The sequence below is a fragment of the Antennarius striatus genome, chromosome 8 (assembly GCF_040054535.1).
Source record: "Antennarius striatus isolate MH-2024 chromosome 8, ASM4005453v1, whole genome shotgun sequence".
Classification (NCBI taxonomy): Eukaryota; Metazoa; Chordata; class Actinopteri; order Lophiiformes; family Antennariidae; genus Antennarius; species Antennarius striatus.
The window spans coordinates 3,337,501-3,357,697 of record NC_090783.1 but is presented as its reverse complement, the minus strand read 5'-3'; the positions used below and the strand labels follow the sequence as shown (position 1 = coordinate 3,357,697).

The window sequence follows — 20,197 nt, the reverse complement described above, 5'->3', positions numbered from 1 at the left end:
TTTTTTTTAAACCTCTATGCGGGCAGACAGAACAGATTCACACACAAGGTGATGGGAGTCAAATGAAAGTCAGACAGGATGTGGTTTTATTCCAACACTGTCCAATGGTGTAACTGCATGTGAGCTTATACTTGTTATATCACTTCCTGCTCTCCTTCTGCAGGAACATTATACAAAAAAATGATCATCATCATTATAATCAAACGTCCTATAACGCTAACATCATCATGCATCATCCATTCCTCGTCATCACCGGCAGATAAATCGACATTCAACATTGTAGAAATTCATATTTGTGATTCTCATATTATCGCTGCTATGTTAATAAAATATAATCTTAGTCATACACGCCTTCATATCACCTGAATAAGCCCTTCTCTACATTTAGCCTTTGTGGAATTTTCACCTTGCAGTGAAAAAAAAGTCTTCAAGCAGCAGCTCCAGCTTCGGACAGCAGGGGGCGCTCTAACTGCAGACTTCTGGTCACATGCCAAATACTCACCTGCAACAGAACTACCTCTACCCTGAGAATACTAAGACGACAGGAGGGTGGATGGGGGGGGGGGACACTGAAAGTGACTGCATGTTTGGGAGCGAGGTAGAAAAACAACTAAACCTAAGGTGACTCCACGTAATTTCAACCTAAATGCAAATTGATTTTTCTGACTGTGGATTCAGGCATGGGAGGTTTTTCTCCAATATCAAATATCTCCACGTTCTGCAGCCTGAGAACAATCCACCGTTTAATAGTGAACTGCAAGTCCAGGTAGGAAAAATAGGAAAATTGGTTCTACATATATATATATATATATAAAATAAAATTTTATATATATATATATAAAATAAAATTATATACATATATATATATATACATACATATATATATATATACATATATATATATATAAAAAAAATTTTAAAAAACCCATTTGATTAGAAATAAGATTATTTGTCTTCATTTATAAGCAGGTGTAATTACTTTTTGGAGGATTAAGGCTAATAAAAATGGCCTGCAGTGAATATATAAGAAGGTAATTAAAAACCAAATCTCTTACATTTAAAATTCAGCTTTAACATTTACGGTTCAGTTTAAAAAAAAAAAAAAAAAAATTTCCTGTCTTTGCTTCACCACAAAATGAAAACCCATAATAATTTGCAGTCCGTGCTACAACTGGACGTCTGTGCAGCACCCCGCCCCCCACAGGTAAATTTATCTGGAACGCCAACCGAGATTTGAGGTGCAAGTGAGGGCAAAAAGGAGGCGGGTCAGAGGGTGACAGAAGGGTGAGTAAACACAGCAAGGGGGGGTTACTAGTGTGACTCGACTAAACTAGGACGATGACAGAGGGGGGAGGAAGCGTCTTCTCGTGTGCTTCTTGTGTGCAAACGGCACCGAGAGCCTCAAACACACTCACACACTCTGAGATCTCGTGATTGGACCGTACGAAGCGAAGGGCGGGGCCCCCCCGAAAACAGAAGACCAAGGTGTCCTTCCTGTTTCGGGATTGTGGACTCCCGCCGTTCTCGGTGCGCCTTTCGGCAGCATGTTAAGCCCCGCCTCCACCTTAGAAGGAATAACCAATCCGGCGTCACGAGTCGGTTTAGTCGTCCACAGAACTTCCCTCCGGTTGATTGGGACAGAGGGCGGTGGCGTCAAACGACAGGGTCCGCCTCCTCAGCTCCACGCTGCTGTCCGTCAGCTGGGTCGCCGTGGCGACCGGCTCCTCTCCCGGCGGAGGGCTCATCCTCTGCTTCCTGTTCCTGCCCAGCACCGGCGACACTGAATGGCTGAGGCGGCCCCTGTGCTCCCCGGGGCCCGGCGAGAGGTGTCTGCTTGTGTGCGAGGGTCCGGGGGGAAGTGGTGTGAGCGAGTGTGTGTGAACGGAACTGTTGATTCGTCTGACCTCCTCATCCGGGTCATCCAGGCCCGGATCAGGGCTGCCAGCTCTGGGGGGGTCGGACTCCCCACCGGGGACCTGGAGGCTGGACAGACTTTGCTGGCTACCGGCCGTCGTCTCCACATCTGCGTCCGGCTGGGGGCCGCCGACGGCCCGCCCAGCTGCTGGTTCTCCCCCGGCGGCGTCGCTGTGGCTCCGGCTGTGGCTCCTGCACGAGACGACCCGCTGGGGGTGTGTGTATTTCAGCGTGTGGACGCTGGAGGATCGCTGGCGCGGCGGCGTGGAGGTGGCGGCGGCGGCGATGGCGGGAACGGCGAGGGAAGTTTCTGCCAGATCGTCGGCTGAACCGCTTTGATCCAGAGAATCGGAACGCACGGCCTCCTGCAGAAAACACACGGCGATGACACACACACACACACACACACACACACACACACACACACACACACTGCAACCAATCACAAAACGGAGGCGTGGAACACACCTGTCTTCGTAACTGTCTGAAGGACGCCGGTCTCTTCATGGCGAGTCGGTCCGGAACGTAGGAGGGGCTCAGCATGTTCCGGTCCAGACTGTCCTCAGGGCTCGGCCAATGAGGCGCCTGCCTGCCGGAAATGTAGGTGGGGCTTAGTCTGAGCGACGAATGTCTGTCTATGCTGTGGCTGGACATGAGTTTGGGTCTGTCTGCGCCCGGGTCCGGGTCCGGGTCCGGGTGGGGCCGGTACCCGTCCACGCTGCGGGTGGAACTGAGTCGGTGTCTGTTGATGCGGTGGGCGGGGCTAAAGCGGTAGCCGTCGATGCTGTGAGCCGAGCTGAGCCGGTGGCGGTTCACCCGGTGAGCCGGGCTGGAGCGCCAGCCCTCCACGCTGTCGGCCGGGCCGAGGCGGAGCGAGGAGCGTCTGTCGACGCTCTGGGAGGTGCTGAGGCAGATCTTTGGCCTGAAGACGCGTCCGGAGCCCAGCGAAGCGTGGCTGATCGCCGGCAGAGCTCCAGGAACCTGAAGCAGAGAGCTGGCGCCGCTGGAGCCCAGAGACGACACCGAGCCTGGGGGGGGGGGCAAATTCAAAAAGTAAATATCCACATGATAATAATTCTTACTTATTATGGCGTAAAAAATTACAGATGGATATGATGATGGTAATTGCATCCACAACCATCCTTTTTACTCTTGGGGGGGGGGGGTAAAAAAACAAAACAAGAACAAGATTCATCCATCCTTCCATCTGATTTCCTCTCATCGGTGCTGGGTCACGGGTTTTCCAGACGTTCATCTCCCCCAGCAACACTTTCCAATCTCCTCCTGGGGGGGGGTGGGGGTGGGGGTGGGGACCCCCGAAGTGTTCTCAAAGTCTCCAAAGAGGGGGTGAGAGGAGACTGATGTTTCCTGTTTTGCTTTTAGAAGCGATAGATTCTAAATTCTCTTCCTGCCTCGGCGCCCCCCCCCCCCCCCGATGGACTGTCAGCTCCGTCTTCTCCCTTCATTCGCTGTCATTTCCTCTTTGCACCTCTGCCGGCCTTTTGCTCTCCAGACTTGTGATTCTTTGCTCGCTTGCGCGACAGATCTCATCTTATTGGACCGCCTCATTCAGATCTGACCTTTGCCTCGCCATCCGGCGCGGGGGGGGTGGGGTGGGTGGGGGTGGGGGGGTTGGGATTTTTTTTTTTGGGATGTTTGTGTGAATAATTTAACTGATCTGCTCCAGCTCTGCTACAAGCGTCTGCTTTCAGGTTTCACTCCTGTTCCAACCCTTTTTATCAAATAAAATTATGTATTAGAGATTATTTTAACTTCTTTTTTTTTTTTTTGTCTTTCTCAAACATAATAAAATCTTTATAATAATGATTATTACCTGATGTAAATGGGGGTCACGCTTCACGCCCACTTTTATTTTTGTCATTTAACTGTTTTTCATTTAATTGTGCCATTGATTATACTAAAGGTAGGATGGGAAAAAAAACGTTTTGTCCCAGTTTTATCACTACGATTAAAGCCTCCCTGAACAATAATGCCTATAATAACAATACCTCTTGTTCTCCAGCACCAGAGCTCAACTGTCTTCTTGGCTGTTTATGGCAGTAATGATCCATCCAGCGATCGGTTTAGCGGTTATAACACCGTAAAAGCTGTTCCTCCATTTAATTGCGATAAACAACCAAATTACCTGAGTAGCTGTAGCCGGCGTGCGCCTCGTGGCCAATGGGAGGGTACGGGGAGCATCTGAGCGGCTGCACGTAGCTGTCGCTGGGGAGAGACAGCATGCGTCCCATGCTCAGCAGGTTGCCATGGGAACACTCCTCATCCTCAACCTGCACCTGGCATATGAGATCATCCCCTCTGTCATCCGTTACTGTCACCTCCACTCCCCTTCACCCGCTCACACACACCAGAAATCTGCACGTCAGTTTACCTGCACAGGTGCGTCTGCGCCCGGCGGCCCCAGGTCTCCGCCCAGATGTGCGTTGCTGAGGCGACGGCTGGCCTCCTCCCTCTCCCTCATCTCCTCCCTTTCCCTCCTCTCCTCCCTCTCCTCCATCTCCTCCAGCTGCGCCTCCTTGTTGCTGTCCTCCAGGTGCTTCATGAGGACGGCCACCACCACGTTGACCAGCACAAACTGAGCCGTCAGGACGAAGGTGACGAAGTAAATGGGGGAGATGAGGGGGAGGTAGCTGAGGCAGTGGCGGTCCTGCGGGCGACACTCTCTCAGCGTGTCCTTGACGGCGAGAAGAGGAGAGATTAAGAGTAAATGAGAAAAAAAGGCATAACAGATAAAGGATTTAAGGTTATATTGGGTCTGATTACGCCGCTTTGGTGCACTTCCTCCTCTCTCCAACAGAAGGAGATGTTGCTCTGAGCGTGAGCAGATCGTCACACCAGGATAACACACTCTCCTAACTCTCTATTGTCGTCTGTCATGAAAACAGCGATTCCCTCTCTTCCTCTTACAATGCCTGTCTCACAAGCGACGCTTCGAATACGCGCAAACACGGGCTTCATCCCTCTCTATCTTCTTAAAACTCCCACATTAGCGGCGGCGGAGGAGGAAAAAAAAGAAAAAAGAAATATAACCTTCATAATCCCATTCCAGTTGTCCCCAGTAGACACCCGGAAGAGTGTGAGGAAAGCCATGCCAAAGTTGTCAAAGGTAGCGTGGCGGCTAAGACCCTCGCATGGGTTTTCTTCGGAACACTCTGAAAGAGGAGGTGAAAAGAGGAGAAGTTAGAGGCGGAAGTGTGATGGAGAGGAAGTGGAGAGGACAGGAGGAAGAGGATCGTCAGTCGATCACAACACTGACTCCATATAGGCGTCATTAATGAATGCAACACAACAAAGATTTTTATGCATGTTACGTAATCCACGGAGATCTCACCACCAAAGTGTCCGCTGACGCACACGCACACATCCAGCAACGATTCGCATGCATGCACACAAACCCACGTGCACGCTCGCAGCACACAAACCCACGTGCACGCTCACAGCACACCAAACTCACGTGCACGCGCATGCACGAACACGCACGCACACACTAACCCAGTTTTCCAAAGAGCTCAACTCCCAGAGCTGCATAGATGAAGAACAGCAACATGAAGAGCAGACCCAGATTCCCCACCTAGACAGACACACACATATATGTACAGTATATGATACACAGAAAAAAACACACACACACACACACAATATACATGGAGAGAGACACAAACATAGAAGCAAGAGAGAGAGAGATGCCATAGACAAAAAAAAATTGCATTGGAGTGTACGAACTAAGCTAAGCTAAGCTATCGTTATACCTGGAGTTGCACGTTTCTGCATCCAATCCTCATCATCCACAAACATGCCTGTTTATTTCACCGTTGCTACAATACCACAACTTTAATTTAAAATGCATACGACAGTAAAGAGAAGTCCCGGGCGCACACAGAACGAGATAACTTGATTATGAAGCTGCACAGGGTGTTAAAATAATAATAACGGCGCAGCTGAGCTGCAGATTGAATAGATTCTGTTTGGCACCTTCAACTGTGGTATTACATCATTTATATAAAAGTAAAGAAGCGTCGACAATTTTGGAAGAATCAGCATAAAGTGCTTCATTTTCCTGTGTGTGTGTGTGTGTGTGTGTGTGTGTGTGTGTGTGTGTGCACGGGGATGCAGGATATGTAATGGAAGCATTTCAGGAACAAGACCACCAAAAATTCCCCCTACTGCAGACCTCTTTGTTCTCATTTAGCCTGCATCCCCCTCCCTCCTCTTCTCTCTCTGTTCTCTCATTTCTGAAAAGGTCCCCATGGGGGATTTCATCGAATCCTGGGAGCTGTGGTAGATCCATCCGGAAGCCTTCCTCGCATCGTTGGGAAATCTTCTTGGGGATGGTTGCAAGCCAGGCTACCGGTTATTCCATGTTAAATTAAGCTACGCTAACAGAGATTTAAAAAAAAAAAAAGTTTGAGCAGAAAAAGTGAAGAGGTTGGGATGTAATCCTTACAGGATTTGGATCCTTCTTATATTTCTCAGTAGATTACAGATTCTGGTAATTTACTCATCAATAAATATGAAGAATAAAAGCTGTGCACTTTAAATTAATTGACTAAAACCACAGCAGGAATAGAATTAAGACCCAGTCTCCCTTGGGATCAATTATAAATACCAAATGGTGGCACTAGAGGAAAAAGTCAGGGGATTGCTCGAGTCGTTAGGTTCCATCCTCTGGGAACCAGGAATATCTTTTCCTTTTGGTGGCAGATCATCCATTAGTCGCAACAAAAGCCTCTCTAAATAGAGTTAATGTGGTTTATTCCAGCATGTGAGTGTCTCTCGTTTCGAATTAGAGTAGCGCTGCATCAAAAAACACAGCCTTCACTGTGAGACAGGTCTGCAGACTGCAGAGGGAAAAAAACAACAACAACAAAAAAAACCCACCCCAAATTCAGCCTCATTAATCACTTTTTGTCACATCGCGATCCAGATGTGATTCAGCCAATCGGAACGGAAGGAATTCTCCAAATCCTTGTTTTATTTATGAATTCAGAGAGAGAGAGAGAGAGAGAGAGTGGAAAATCGCTGTCATAACTTTTTTCCCCCTAACCCCATCAGGAGAGGAGATGGAGTAGTTTTGCACAGAAATTGTCCCAAAAAAATAATTCTAAAAAAAATTTAATTTCATCTTTCCTGAATTCTCATTCCGGGGGAGTAAGAAACACGACGACGTTTTTTTTAATTTTTTTTTTTACGTTGGGTCTGTTTATTTGGTGCCATCCGGTATAAATAGTCTAAACAGTCCTGTCGGAGGGATGGACAGTTTTGGTGACTCATGTCAGCTGCAGCCCTTATTAAACACTAAACAACAAGCTTCAGGTCTGGAAACCCGGCTGGCAGATAAAGACAGATCTGGTACGGTGGAGCGCGGCGCTGCCTCTTACCTGAGGCAGCGCTTGAATCACGGTGTCCAACAGAGCTCTCATCCCCGTGGCCATCTTCAGCAGCTTCAGCACTGAAACAGAGGAACGTGTCAACCCCTATCCGACACATATCATGTGCAACTTTACCATTTGTGTGTGTGTGTGTGTGTGTGTGTGTGTGTGTGTGTGTGTACCTCTTGTTATCCTTAGCACTCTCATGATGCGTATGATGGTGGGGTTGATGGGCAGGGAGGCGTTCAGGTCGATTTCCTCCAAGGTGATCCCCATGATGGACAGCAGCACGATGGCGAGGTCCAGCTGGTTCCATCTAGACACGCAAACACACACACACACACACATACACACACTCGGAGTTATTTCAGTCGGTTGGATAATGAAGTGAGGATGTCTGTGTTTATTCTAGTGCTTGAGTACCTCTCTTTAAAAAAGCGCCGCAGGCCGAAAGCGAGGAGTTTGAGAATAGCCTCGATGACAAAAACCACGGTGAAGACGTAATTGCAGTACTTCAGGATCTCCTCGAAGTACTGCAGGACACACACACACACACACACACACACACTTCAGAACGCCGCGGTGGTCGTACGGTACCCGCCGCACATCACTTCATTACTATGGTTCTAGGGCAGGTTGGTGGAAGGTGTTACCATGGTTACCTGAGGCTGCTTGTAGTGCTCCATGCTCATGGTGAGGAGGTTTGTGAAGATGATGATGGTGATGAAGAGATCCAGGTAGTTGCTGGTGCACACGGTGTGGATGGATCGACGGAGAGGAGAGTAGTCGGCGTAATACGGCTTCTCTTGGGCCTCTGCGTCATGCACACACACACACACACACACACACACACACACACACACACACACACACACACACACACACACGGTCATTAAAATGATTCTTAAAGAAAAAGATAATCTGCTTCATGAAGTCTGATGAAACAGATGCTGTGTGTGTGTGTGTGTGTGTGTGTGTGTGTGCGTGTGCGTGTGCATGTATGTGTGTGTTTGTGCACGCACCAAAAGTGCCACCTCAGGAATTTGCTCCTATCCATCACACATACACACACACACACACACACACACACACACACACACACACACACACACACACACTCAGTGGCACCTCAAGGTGTCTTTGGGCAGAAACTCTGGCCGTCCGCTGCCAGATAGTTAACCGGCTGAGGAGAGCACTACCACAGATTAAACTGCAGAGAGACGACGGGAGTGGAATGAGTTGGAGAGGTGGGGGTGTGTGTGTGTGTGTGTGTGTGTGTGTGCACAGGGGTGTAAAATGTGTTTCTGAGCATGTGATGGGGAGGAATTATACATGTACTCATGTAGTATGCATGTGGAAAAGAAGAGGTTGGCGGCGTGTGCACGACGGCGTCTGGTGATTTTCGCGATTGCGTCATGAAAAGGTTTCCTCTCCGCCCGTAAATATTCATGCTAGAGGATGAAAGGACTTTGCCTTTCCCTGAGTGAACACGAGAGAATCCCGCGCACGAGGGAAAGGGTCGCGGGTAAACGGCTTTCCAAAGAGCCTCATCTCCCATCAGCACCGGTTTCCGAACCTGACAAACTCTGGATGGTGGCCAGACGAAGATGCTTCCGCATCGCGGTACGGCAATAACTCACATCTGATCTCTTTCACCTGTGTCTCTTTCTTTGTTGGTTTAATGCACGGCTACACAAAAACTACACAATAAATCTCCATGAAACTTAGATGGAGGATGGATCTCCTTGGCCAGAAGCGACGCCTTTAAATTCTAATGTAGATCTGGATTAAATTCTACATCTTCTTTAATTGTAATAGAGGATGGACGTTGATTGTATATTCTTCCTCTTCCTCTGTAGACGCCGAGGAAGAAGTGAGAAACACAGAAATAAAAGAAAATAACGAGTCGATAACTAATGATGGCGCAGCTATATTTAAATATAGAGATTTTTTGCATGACTTGAATTGTAAAATTAGACGTAATGTGAGGAAGATTCTGCAGAAGAAAACTAAACCTGCAGCCATGTTTAAAAATATCATCTGGTACGCGTCCACATACTTTAGGCCGCATAAGTTTGCCATTCACCCCCCCCCCCCGCCCAGGTTTTCTCACTTCTCCTCTTCTTCTCCAGACGTCGCTGGCGCTTCTCCTCCCTCAGCCGCGCCTCCTCCTCCTCCTGCTGCTGGCGACACTTGTGGAAGTTTTCCACCACCACGCCCACGAACATGTTGAGCACGAAGAAGCTGACGATGAGCAGGAAGGAGATGAAGAACAGCAGCATCCACGGGTTTTGGTTTCTCACTGGCTGCAGAGGGGCACAGCGAGGAGGACGGCAGGGATGGGGGGGCGGGGGGGGTGGAGGCAGAGGAGAGAGCATAAACAAGGAGACAATATAAATCCTGAGTCAGCAGTGGAACTGCAAGGCCTGTCAAGTCACATCTATTCATCCGTCTGTCTTTTTTCTCCCCTCCTTTCCTCTAATACCCCCCCCCAAAAAAAAAAACCACACACGCACACACAAACACACACACTCTTTTCCGCTTGAAACAAACAAGATGAAGTGGCGCTGGAGACGGACATGAAGCAGAACCAAAACACAGAGAAATAAAATACACACAGGCTGAAGAGTTTACATGCCTTTCTGGTGTGTGTAACATGTGTGACCTTTTTGTCTTTGTATATGTGTGTGTGTGTATGTGAAAGTGTGTGTGTGTGTGTGTGTTTTCACCTGCTGGTCCACCCCGACGGCGTCCAACCCGTCGTACATGATGCTGACCCAGCCGTCTTTGCACGACAGGACGAAGAGCGACATCAGCGCCTGGAGGAGTGAGCACACACACACGTGTGTGTGAGCGTGGTGTTTGTCAGTCTGTAAGCACAGATGTGTGTGTGTGTGTGTATGTGTGTGTGAAAAACCTGTCCCAGGTTGTCAAAGTTGTATTTCCTGCGGATCCAGCGGTAGCCGGCCTGCAGACACTGGGTTTTATTGGTGATGTTGCTTAAATCCAGTCCCTCGCAGTGGAAGAACTTCCCTTTGAACAGCTGCAGACAGATGGACCACAGAGAACACTGTAAGCCGGTGGTAACGCTAACACCGCTTCACAGAGATTGATGAGTACAGAAAATTCCTCCGCCGCCACCGACGGGCTCAACGCGTTCCGGCGAAGATGCCCGAGCGCCATATGGACCGGTCCGCCTAGCAGCAGCGCTCCGGCAGGAAGTGTTCTCATTAGAAGATAATCCGGTGGCGGCGCGCTTTTTGAGCACACGTCTGCGTATTATTATTATTATTATTATTATTACTGTTATTATTATTATTATTGAGTTAAGTCGGTGTGCAAGTGATGATTGGAATATATAGAGGAATATTAGTGAAATAGTTTGGAAGGAAGGAGTTAGAGCTAATCATCGGTTCACAAGAACAAACAGAAAAGGAGCAGACGAAGTTAGTCATGGAAATTTACATATTTTTGACGAAATTTTTTTTTTTGGACATCTAATTAGTTGAAACTCATCATTTTTATGCTTGAATTCATGGGGGCTCTGGAAGTACAGATTGAGAACTGCTGTTTTACAACATGATGATATTATTGATCATTTCTTTTAGATTCCAAACAACTGGGGATCTTCTTTTTTTTTAAACTAACATGACAAATTCAGCAGATTAAACAGTGTCCAAAATGAAGAAAAAAAAAATCAAATTTTCTATGAATTGTTCGTCCATGAAATTAATAATACACCATCAAATAGAATTTTAATTCAAGACAACATTCTAAGCACAATAACTCAGTAGTTGAATGGAAGTTTTTTTTTTCTTTTTTCCAATTATTCCTGGGGATTGCGCTGCATAATCAGTAGCTCATTTACATTTCCTTCCAATTTTTCCTTTCACTTTCTATTACCTGAAGCATTTTTTCAAATGTAGCTCATTTGTTTTAGCATCAGCGTGATCCGTGTCGTCTTGCGGCGGAAAACACAACAAGCTTTGGATGCTTTGAGCGCACAAATATGTTTTTTTTTTCTCCATGAAATCTGCAGGAAATAATCGAGCTTATCTCCTGCAGAAAGAAAATGCACAGAATAAAAGTTTACCTGGACTCCTAGAATTCCAAACACGATGAAAAAAGCACAGCAGATGAGGACGATGTTCCCGATGGGTCTGAGGGATGTGATCAGAGTCTCCACCACCAGTTTTAGTCCCGGGGCTCGACTTATCACCCTGTAACAAGCACACCGGTCACAGTCGGGCTGCATTTGCAAATATTGATGAAGTAAACACAGGAGACAGGAGGAGATTTCCTGTCCTCCTACCTGAGTGGTCGCAGCGTGCGGAGAAGCCGAAGCACCCGGAGGATTCCTAAGATTCGATTACCGCCTGCAGACGCTATGGAAACCAGGATGTCAACCAGAGACACGAAAACCAGCAGCCCGTCCAAGACGTTCCAGCTGCTCTGCAGGTACACACCACGACCAAAGTAGAGGCCCATAGCAACCACCTCCACACGCACGCACACACACACACACACACACACACACACACACACACACACACACACACACACACACACACACACACACACACACACACACACACACACACACACACACACACACACACACATCCAGCAAAGTGACTCAAATAGCAAAATAACAGCCTTTAAAATGAGATGAAAAGCACTTCTGAGTAAAAACGCTTCCAAATTCTGGGTACCTTGATCATCATTTCGCCCACGAAGATCACGGTGAAGATGTAATTGGACACACTGAGGAAGACCCGCTCCTGTCACACACACATACACACACACATGAGCGGGTGCCAGAGAAGTGTGTTTGATGAAGGGTTTTCTGTCCCCGTGTAGCTCCAGGATTCGGGGCTCTAACTGCGAGGCATTACGTAATGAGCAGAAAACAGATCTTTACAGGCGGAGCAGGAACACACTGAGAGCAGCACGTGTCGTCCAATGTCTTCCTGACAGCTCTTACATCAGCACGAGCAGTCGACAGCTTGTGTGTGTGTGTGTGTGTGTGTGTGTGTGTGTGTGTGTGTGTGTGTGTGTGTGTGTGTGTGTGTGTGTGTGTGTGTGTGTGTGCGTGTGTGTGCTCGTACTTCTAGCTGCGTGAGGACCGACGTTGAGCTTCAAACCCTGCCGGTGAGGACCGTTTGTTGGATGTCACACACTATTATTTTTTTGGATGGTGTTGTATTAGTAGAAACAAACACACAGTTTGTTTCAATGTTCTTGTAGATTAACAACACACATTGCAGTTTTTTGTATATTTACAGGACAGTAATACCTCACTTTTTCGCACTTCAAAATGCGCGGCTTCACAACATCATAGATTTTTAGTAGGTAGTCACATGATACCATACGCGCATGCTACTGGCTGACAGCATCCAGAATTGTGCTACATTTCGAGACTCACGGAACACAGCACACTTCCGTGAAACACAAAAGTGTATGTAAGAGTGTGGGAAGAGGTAATACAAATATAAGGTGGTTTTAATATCAGTATGGAGAGGGTTCATAAACGTTTAAATTACTGTAAATAATAAAATTTCGTTTTCACGGGTGGTCCTGGAATGCATTAACCTCCAGTAACGAGGGATCATTGTATTTGCATTTGAATCTGTAGCATGTCTCCTCTGTCACAGTGTGGAATCACCTCGCCATGGCAACGCCACATAAACAATAGTAACTGACAATGCCAATGCAAAATGAGCCAGTTTAGAAGAAGCGAGGGAATGGAATACCGGTGTATCATTTAAAGAGTGGCGCGACGCAAGCATGCAATCATCCAATCACACGCAGCGGCGTCAACCTGGTCATTGGGAGCCAGAACCGTTCACACAAGTGCCACTAGTAAACTATTGCCACTATTATTATATTGTTGTTATTACATTACATATACTATATATTATTATGCTATTATCATAACTAGAGGAGCTGCTCCTGCCACTACAAGACATGGTTCGACTTGTGACCGACAGAATGACGTGAAAATCAGTTCAAACGCAGCTTACATTCAAAGCTTCACCACGTCAGATGCCGTATGGAGCATGTGTGAAATTTCTTTGACTTCTTTCCAGCTGTTCTGTCCAGACCTGTTATCTGTGTGCAGAGAGAGAGTATCCCCACGCGCCCCCGCCGCCTTGATGCTAATAAAAATAGCGCCTTACATTACTCGCTGGAGGTTTGCCTTAACAATGCATCTCTGGACGTCTGTGTCAAAAGGACGAGCGCGATGTGGAGCGTCTGTTTCATTTCCATATTTTAGCTCCCACAGGTTTGCCTCAGGCCATCTCCCGGAGGAATGTAATCCTGTATTATTTCTCCCAGATTGCATTGCAGTTTTACGGAATGCCATTGTTTGACGTGAATACAGCAGAATGCTGTCCGGCTATTCTAGACCTGACCCTCCAGGTTTCACGGAGAGCTGTACAGTATGTTTCCATACCGTGTCAGAGGTAATTACCAGCATTGAGGTCAGAGGTCAGACGTGTTTGTCACAGAGATGACAGTGAACACATCATGTACAGACAAAAAAAAAAGCATGTTAATGTAAGAGTTAGAGTTCTACCATGCTGTTGGCCTGTATGTCGGGTCTCTCCAGCGCGATGGTGATACAGTTCAGGAAGATGAAGAGGAGGATGATGTGATCGAACATCTTGTGACCTATGACCCTCTGGCACCACAACCTGAAACTGAAGAGAGAAAAAGAAGCAGTTACCCTTCAACTTCTCACATCTTTAGCACGTCGTTGACGTCACTCGGGCTCCGCTTTCACACTCGAGTTGTGAGTTTTCACACACGCTGAAGGGGTGATGTGTACGTATTTACCGGTTGTGTGGAGCGAACATATAGAGCGACCAGTCTTCATGATCCAGACACCACTGAGGTTCATACGGCTCCAGAACCTTCTTCAGCTTCTTACATAAACTCTGGACAAATCACAAAACACAAACAAGTACACAAGTTCACATTAAACAGCGTTACTTTTTGACTTTAGCTAACTTTATTTATCATAATATGCGCTGAAAGATTATTTAATGTGCTCTTTCTGCACCGCTGCATTAATGATCACTAAAACAACACAGCGTTCCCACTTATTCCTCCATCATGCACGTAATTAGAATTAAGCTAATTAAATGTTTGCAGAGCTGCAACAGTGTTTAAGGTCTGACGTTTTTGTCTCCTCTGTGGAAAAAGAACTTTTGAGCACCAAACAAGCTTTTATTTATTTGTTCAATCCGGGATGCGATGGAACTTCCTTTTCTTTTCCAGTTTGAAGAACGAGAACAACTATCTGCACCTCCTCCAGCTCGTCGTCCTCCTGATCGCTGTGGTAGTGGGGGGTGAGGGGGGCGTCTTCGCAGCAGTGTTCTGGGAGGTGGAAGGTGGTGCCGTTGCAGTCGGGCGGGTGGAGCGCCGGCACCTGGAGGTACTCCGGCTGGTCCAGCGATTGCTCTCTGCTGCTGAAGTTGGAGCTGGAGCGCGTGTCGGACAGAAGTGACTCCATCTCCCCTGACTGGCTCCTCCTGTGGAGGCTGGGGGCCCGGCCCATGCTGGTCCAGCTGGAACGCCGGCTCTCCGGCCCGCTGTCCCACAGAGACTGGGAAGACAACTGTGAACAAAAGGAAATTGCACATAAGTATTTACTTCTGCACAAATTACAGGCTTCCTGTGGAGTTTTCAGCCGGTCGCGATCATCGATTTTTTTTTTTGTCTCGCGCTCCGGCCGCCAGCATCACCATCAGGAAGTTCTGTATGATTCATCGAAATATGATTGCAATCTCCATTCAGGCCTCGGCGTGATCTCATCTTTTATTGCTCTTATTATTCCTCCGGAGTGCAATAACATCGAGATCCCTAGCATCAAACAAATGGTCTTAATCCCGCCTGAGCCGTATCATCGAATCACAAGTGCGTCTGGTTCCCTGTGGCAAACGGTGCTCGGTAAACGGAGACAGGACACCGATGGGAATAAAGCCGAGTTGCGTGACAGTCGGTGGAGTAAAATGTGATGGAGGAAAACGCTTTTTAGGGAGAACAAAAGTGTGTCACAAAAGCGGCGCGGCGGGATATATTCATCCAACTTGAGTTCTGTCAAAGACACTGAGCTTACAAGTAAAAAAAAAAAAAAAAAAAGATGATGTGCGGCGTTCTGAGTGAAACTGGATTCAAAGGAAATGATGACAGTCAAAAGCAGATGCTTCCTTTGCTGGCAAGAAATCCCCCCCCCCCCCCCGCAAAACCCACCTGAAGAAGAACCAAAAGGAAAAGTTCTCTGGAAAACCCTCATTATCCACTCAATTACTCAGTTTGAAAAGCACGCGGTTACTATGAAGCTACGCGCAACGAATGAAGCGAGCATCTCTGCGGGTCATGATGTCATGATGATGTCACACACACGTGCCCCCCCCACCCCCACCCCCCAGGCTCACCGGAGACCTCGGCTCCACGCTGCACACGTCCATGGAGGCGGCGCTCGCCCGACGCGACTGGTTGCAGGTGATGGTGGGCGTGGCCGCGGTGTGGGTGATGAGCGGCAGAGGAGGGGCGGGTGGAGGAAGAGGAGGGTGGGGCATGGAGGCTTTGGGATTCAGGAGACCGTTGGGGCTCAGGATCATGGATTGGATCTTGAGTTCTGTGGAAACAACACAAGGACTTCCCGTTTGCTAACAGTTGGTTTCATCATCTGCAATAAATAAGATTCAAAAGGTCAAATTCATTTATTTTGTTTGTTTGCTTACTTTGCGGTTTTAAGGAGCTGAAACTTTACCTCTTTATAATGAAATGATTTCAAAAGGATGATGCCATTTTTGTTTGAAGTCCCTTAGAAATATTTATTTTTCAACCCAAGAAAAGAATAAAAGTACTTTGATGATGATATTTATTTTGAGCAGAATCAATGATAACACAGCTTTTAGATTGCCTCATTAACATACTTTGGGAAACACATCTGCTTTGAATAAATCAATTTTAAAAAGAACACAAGTTTCCACATAATTTAATTTTTTTTTTTTTTTAATATAATATTTGGGTGTCATCAGATGTTTGGTACATGAGATGGGGTCAAACCAGGAAGTGATTCTGTCAGATGTTACAGGTTGGTTTGGGTCCCTTTTAGCTGCCTCAGCAACAAAAAAAGTAATTTGGTGTGAATCCAATTAAAAATCCATCAGCTTTCAATTATTTGTTGATAAATGTCAAATTTTAGATGAGATTGAGGTATGTAGGATTCATCTAAAGGGACAGTACAGGACAGTTTTATCAGATATTTTTCTTTACCGCGATGAGAACATCTGGATTTTTATTCAGATCCAAACAGAACTTCATGATAACAACCTGACGCATTTTCACCAAAACCTTAATATTAGTCCCGATTAAACCCCTCTTCTACTTTTAGTTGGCGTTTTTTTAAATTCTAGTGAGAACGTATGAAGCTAAAATGATCGCTCACGCAGGTGAGGGTTCAGTGGGGCGGGGCTTGAAGTACCTGCAGCATACAGCTCTCTGAACTTTTCCTCCTCCTCGTAAGAAAGTGATTGTCTCTCATCATCCGTCTCGGATTTATTGGCATCGCCCTAAAAGCACACAAAGAGCACAGGGATCACCATCGTCATCACAATCTTTATCATCATCACCCATCACTGCTCTTCTCGTCTGTCAACTGAAAATGTGAGCAAACGGCGAGGAGAAGAGCGAGGGATGAAGATGAGTGGAGGCAGGTGGGCGGAGGGGATCTCCAGTGTTCTCCAGTTGAGTTATGTGCATGGCTTTGGCAGCGTCCTCCTGTAGTCATGCCAATAAAGCTTTACTGAATTTAATTAAAATCCACGCCAGAAAGATGGAGGCAGGCAGTATGTGTGTGTGTTTGCATGTGCATGTGTGTGTGTGTGTGTGTGTGTGATGATGGTTGAGAGAGAGATAGAGAGAGCGAGTCCTCTATGATGCTGCAGATAAAAGATAAAAACCAAACAACAAAAGCTCACCAGCTGTGAGTGGCAGGCAATATCAAACACATCCCCACCCTGGAGAGTATTGTGCATGCGTGTCAGCGGGAGAGAGGGATGGAGCGAGAGGGGAAGAAGGGATAGAAAGACGTGCAGAAGGGGAGGACGACTGAGAAAAGATAGAAAAGGGAAGCGATGGATAAAGAGAGAGAGAGGCGGGAGAAACCACAGAGGCAGGATGGTGGAGATTATTCTCTTGTAAGCAGCTTTGGTATCATCAGCACCACAGAGTTCCATTAGTCTCCTTCTCTCTCTCTCTCCATCTCTAAGTAGTAAATAAAAGAAACGCCTTCGCCCTCCTTACTTCAGCTTGAAAGCCCTCCACCAAAATGGCGACCAGCAAGTTGAAAAGGACGTAGTTGCCAAAGGTCATGAGGGCGACAAAGTAAAGGGCGGCCAGCGGCGAGGTGGAGGCCATCCCGTTGTAGAGGACGGAGTTCCAGTCCTCCTGGGTGAGGATCTGCAGACGGGAGGAGGATGAGACGTCAGAGAGTAGACAAAAAATAAAAAAGAGCGAGTTCCTCCTTTAATATCTGTGTTGTAAGTTGAGCTGTAATGACGCTCATCAGCGTTAAATGAGCTCACGCCGGGAGCGCTTGTTTCATTAATCCGCCTCCCCTTCTGATTGTGAAGTCGATCTTACCTGCCCACCGGGAGAGGTTTTTTATATTCCGTTGAAAAGTCAAGTGTGAGCGCTCTCAAATTGGAGCAAATGAAATAACGGAGAAGATCATCAGCAGCCGCTACCGACCGACGCTCCAAATCTCACCCAGACTCCCTTTAAAATATGCAAATGCTACGCTGTTGGTGTGTTTGTCTAACCTGAAACACGGTGACAGTCGCCCAGAGCAGAGAGTCAAAGTTTTTCCTGTCAGGTAGGGTGTCTCCGCTTTCCTGTCGCAAACCGAATTTACAGCCGAACAGATGCATCCCCAAGATACTGCAAGAACAAACAGCACACCAAACCACCTGAGAATATATTACCTTCATTACAGCTTCGTTCAATACGGATGCTGTGCGGCGGGAATCAGATTGTGTGTGTCCGCCAAAAAACACACATGGAATTGTGAGTTCTGGAAGCAGGTGTGAAAGAGGTCACACCCGCTGATGATTTTGGCCTCGTAGACATACCTGAATATGAAAATAAAGAGCATCAGCAGCATGCAGAAGGTGGCCACGTTGTCCATGGTCTTCATCAGCACCACCAGCTGCCTCCTCAAGGCGGGGAGGAAGCGGACCAGCTTCAAAACCCTGAGGAGACGGAAGGTCCGCAGCACCGACAAGCCTCCCTCCGCCTCGCCCACGATCTCCCACACGCTGAAACGCACGGCGACCAGGAGAGAGTCAAATCCAGATCATGTACATGTCTTTGACTTCCGTCACCTGGAGCCTCCCTGCCCATAGGGGGCAACGTTTTGCAGCAGCGAAGAGGAAATGAGTCCAGAGATGTATAATCTAACATGGAATCCATAATGGAGTCCCTGGACGTAATTGCAGACGAGATCAACACCAGTTTTCTCGTAAAAGTCGCACCTGATGATGACGATGACGCTGTCGAAGCCGTTGTAGGGGTTCTTGATGTAGCCGAAGAGACCGAGGGCCAGCAGCTTCAGCAGCATCTCCAGGCTGAACAGACTGGTGAACACCATGTTGCTGATCTCCAAAATATCGGTCAGCTCTTGCGGCTGATGGGAAGAAGACAGACGCTCGGATATTGAACATCCACACAGAAACACAAACAAACAGGAAGAGACACCGGCGGCGAGGAGCGCAGGAGAGTCAACACGTTGGTAATTTCTAAAAAAAAACAAAAAAAAACGCAAGGTAAAGCTTCCGTGTGGGTTTTTGTGGATTAAATCCAATATATTGGGTGGAGACATTTTCCCCAGGAGCTCAGAGCAGATGCATTTTTTTTTTCTTCCCCATAATCCTTTGAAGTAAAATGAGTACATTTCTATTATCAATACCGGAGCAGCGCCTCTCAAACTGCGGGGCGGGGCCCTTAAGAAGGGAACGCCTGAGACTGAAAGGAAGACGGCGCAGCAAAATCAGAAGAAAAAGACAATTTCATGTCAGGTCAAAGTCAGGAGGAAGCAGTCACATCAGAGAGTCTACACACACACACACACACACACACACACTCATAATGATGCAGTAACGTAGGGCGACCCTTTAACCTCTGAACTGAACTGACGACATAAAAGTATTCACAGCATGAACGTAACCCACGTCGACACGTCGGGCCTTGAAATTTTAAATTTGACGCTTCATGCAAACTGATGATAGTTCATAGAAGGAAAACTTAAGAAATAAGGACGGGGTTTTACTGTCCAACGCTCTGCTTGGCATCTTGGTTGTATTCCGTTTCCAATTTCTCCCCCCAGTGACTGATTTTTTTTTTTTTTTGAGATATTCCTATTAAATGCGGCTCGGAGGTAGTTTTCTTTTCCGCCCCTCCAGCCTCAGGTCTGGTTTTAACCTCTGACCACTTCTTGTTGTTCACAAACAAAAAAACACTCTTCATAACCAAATCTGTATTTTTATTTAATCTCCTTCAGTCGGCTGCCGCCAGATATGAAAAAAGAAAATCACACGACTGAGCCACACCGTGGCATCGGAGCACATCTTTTTCATTAGAATGACGACGAATCTCGCTGTTAATTTCAACCCAGTTGTGCAAAACCAACGAAGCCGAAGCGAGACGTCTCATTTCTGAGCATGCTCAGTATCGAGAGTCTGACTCGGCTTCTCCCCCGAGACCCAACAAAGACAAATCTCTGAGGTGCGCCGGGGCTGTTAGGTGACACGAGGTAACGTCGCTCCATGGACGTCTACGGCTCTTTATTTCCTCTAAGCAGCTTTCAGATGACAAAAAAA

The 20,197-nt window shown here is 47.1% G+C and overlaps 1 protein-coding gene across 2 annotated transcripts in view; it reads right to left on the bottom strand.

The window, feature by feature from the left end:
• Positions 1-916: 916 nt before the first annotated feature.
• LOC137599782 (voltage-dependent T-type calcium channel subunit alpha-1H-like) overlaps positions 917-20,197 on the bottom strand; it is a 36,780-nt gene continuing 17,499 nt past the window's right edge. The window contains exons 11-35 of one of the 2 annotated variants that reach the window (XM_068320917.1): positions 18,854-19,005; positions 18,452-18,637; positions 18,143-18,260; positions 17,625-17,780; positions 16,804-16,891; positions 15,749-15,951; positions 14,617-14,928; positions 14,145-14,245; positions 13,885-14,008; positions 12,017-12,085; positions 11,617-11,801; positions 11,398-11,524; positions 10,222-10,347; positions 10,034-10,123; positions 9,418-9,610; positions 7,967-8,118; positions 7,728-7,837; positions 7,487-7,620; positions 7,314-7,384; positions 5,428-5,506; positions 4,966-5,087; positions 4,307-4,609; positions 4,061-4,211; positions 2,383-2,942; positions 917-2,279 (exon numbers count right to left, since the gene is read on the bottom strand). In XM_068320917.1, the coding sequence (XP_068177018.1) occupies positions 1,602-2,279; positions 2,383-2,942; positions 4,061-4,211; positions 4,307-4,609; positions 4,966-5,087; positions 5,428-5,506; positions 7,314-7,384; positions 7,487-7,620; positions 7,728-7,837; positions 7,967-8,118; positions 9,418-9,610; positions 10,034-10,123; positions 10,222-10,347; positions 11,398-11,524; positions 11,617-11,801; positions 12,017-12,085; positions 13,885-14,008; positions 14,145-14,245; positions 14,617-14,928; positions 15,749-15,951; positions 16,804-16,891; positions 17,625-17,780; positions 18,143-18,260; positions 18,452-18,637; positions 18,854-19,005 (4,590 nt within the window). In that variant the 3' untranslated portion in view covers positions 917-1,601. The remainder of the gene's footprint in view (positions 2,280-2,382; positions 2,943-4,060; positions 4,212-4,306; positions 4,610-4,965; positions 5,088-5,427; positions 5,507-7,313; positions 7,385-7,486; positions 7,621-7,727; positions 7,838-7,966; positions 8,119-9,417; positions 9,611-10,033; positions 10,124-10,221; positions 10,348-11,397; positions 11,525-11,616; positions 11,802-12,016; positions 12,086-13,884; positions 14,009-14,144; positions 14,246-14,616; positions 14,929-15,748; positions 15,952-16,803; positions 16,892-17,624; positions 17,781-18,142; positions 18,261-18,451; positions 18,638-18,853; positions 19,006-20,197) is intronic. The other variant, XM_068320918.1, reaches the window with a different exon arrangement.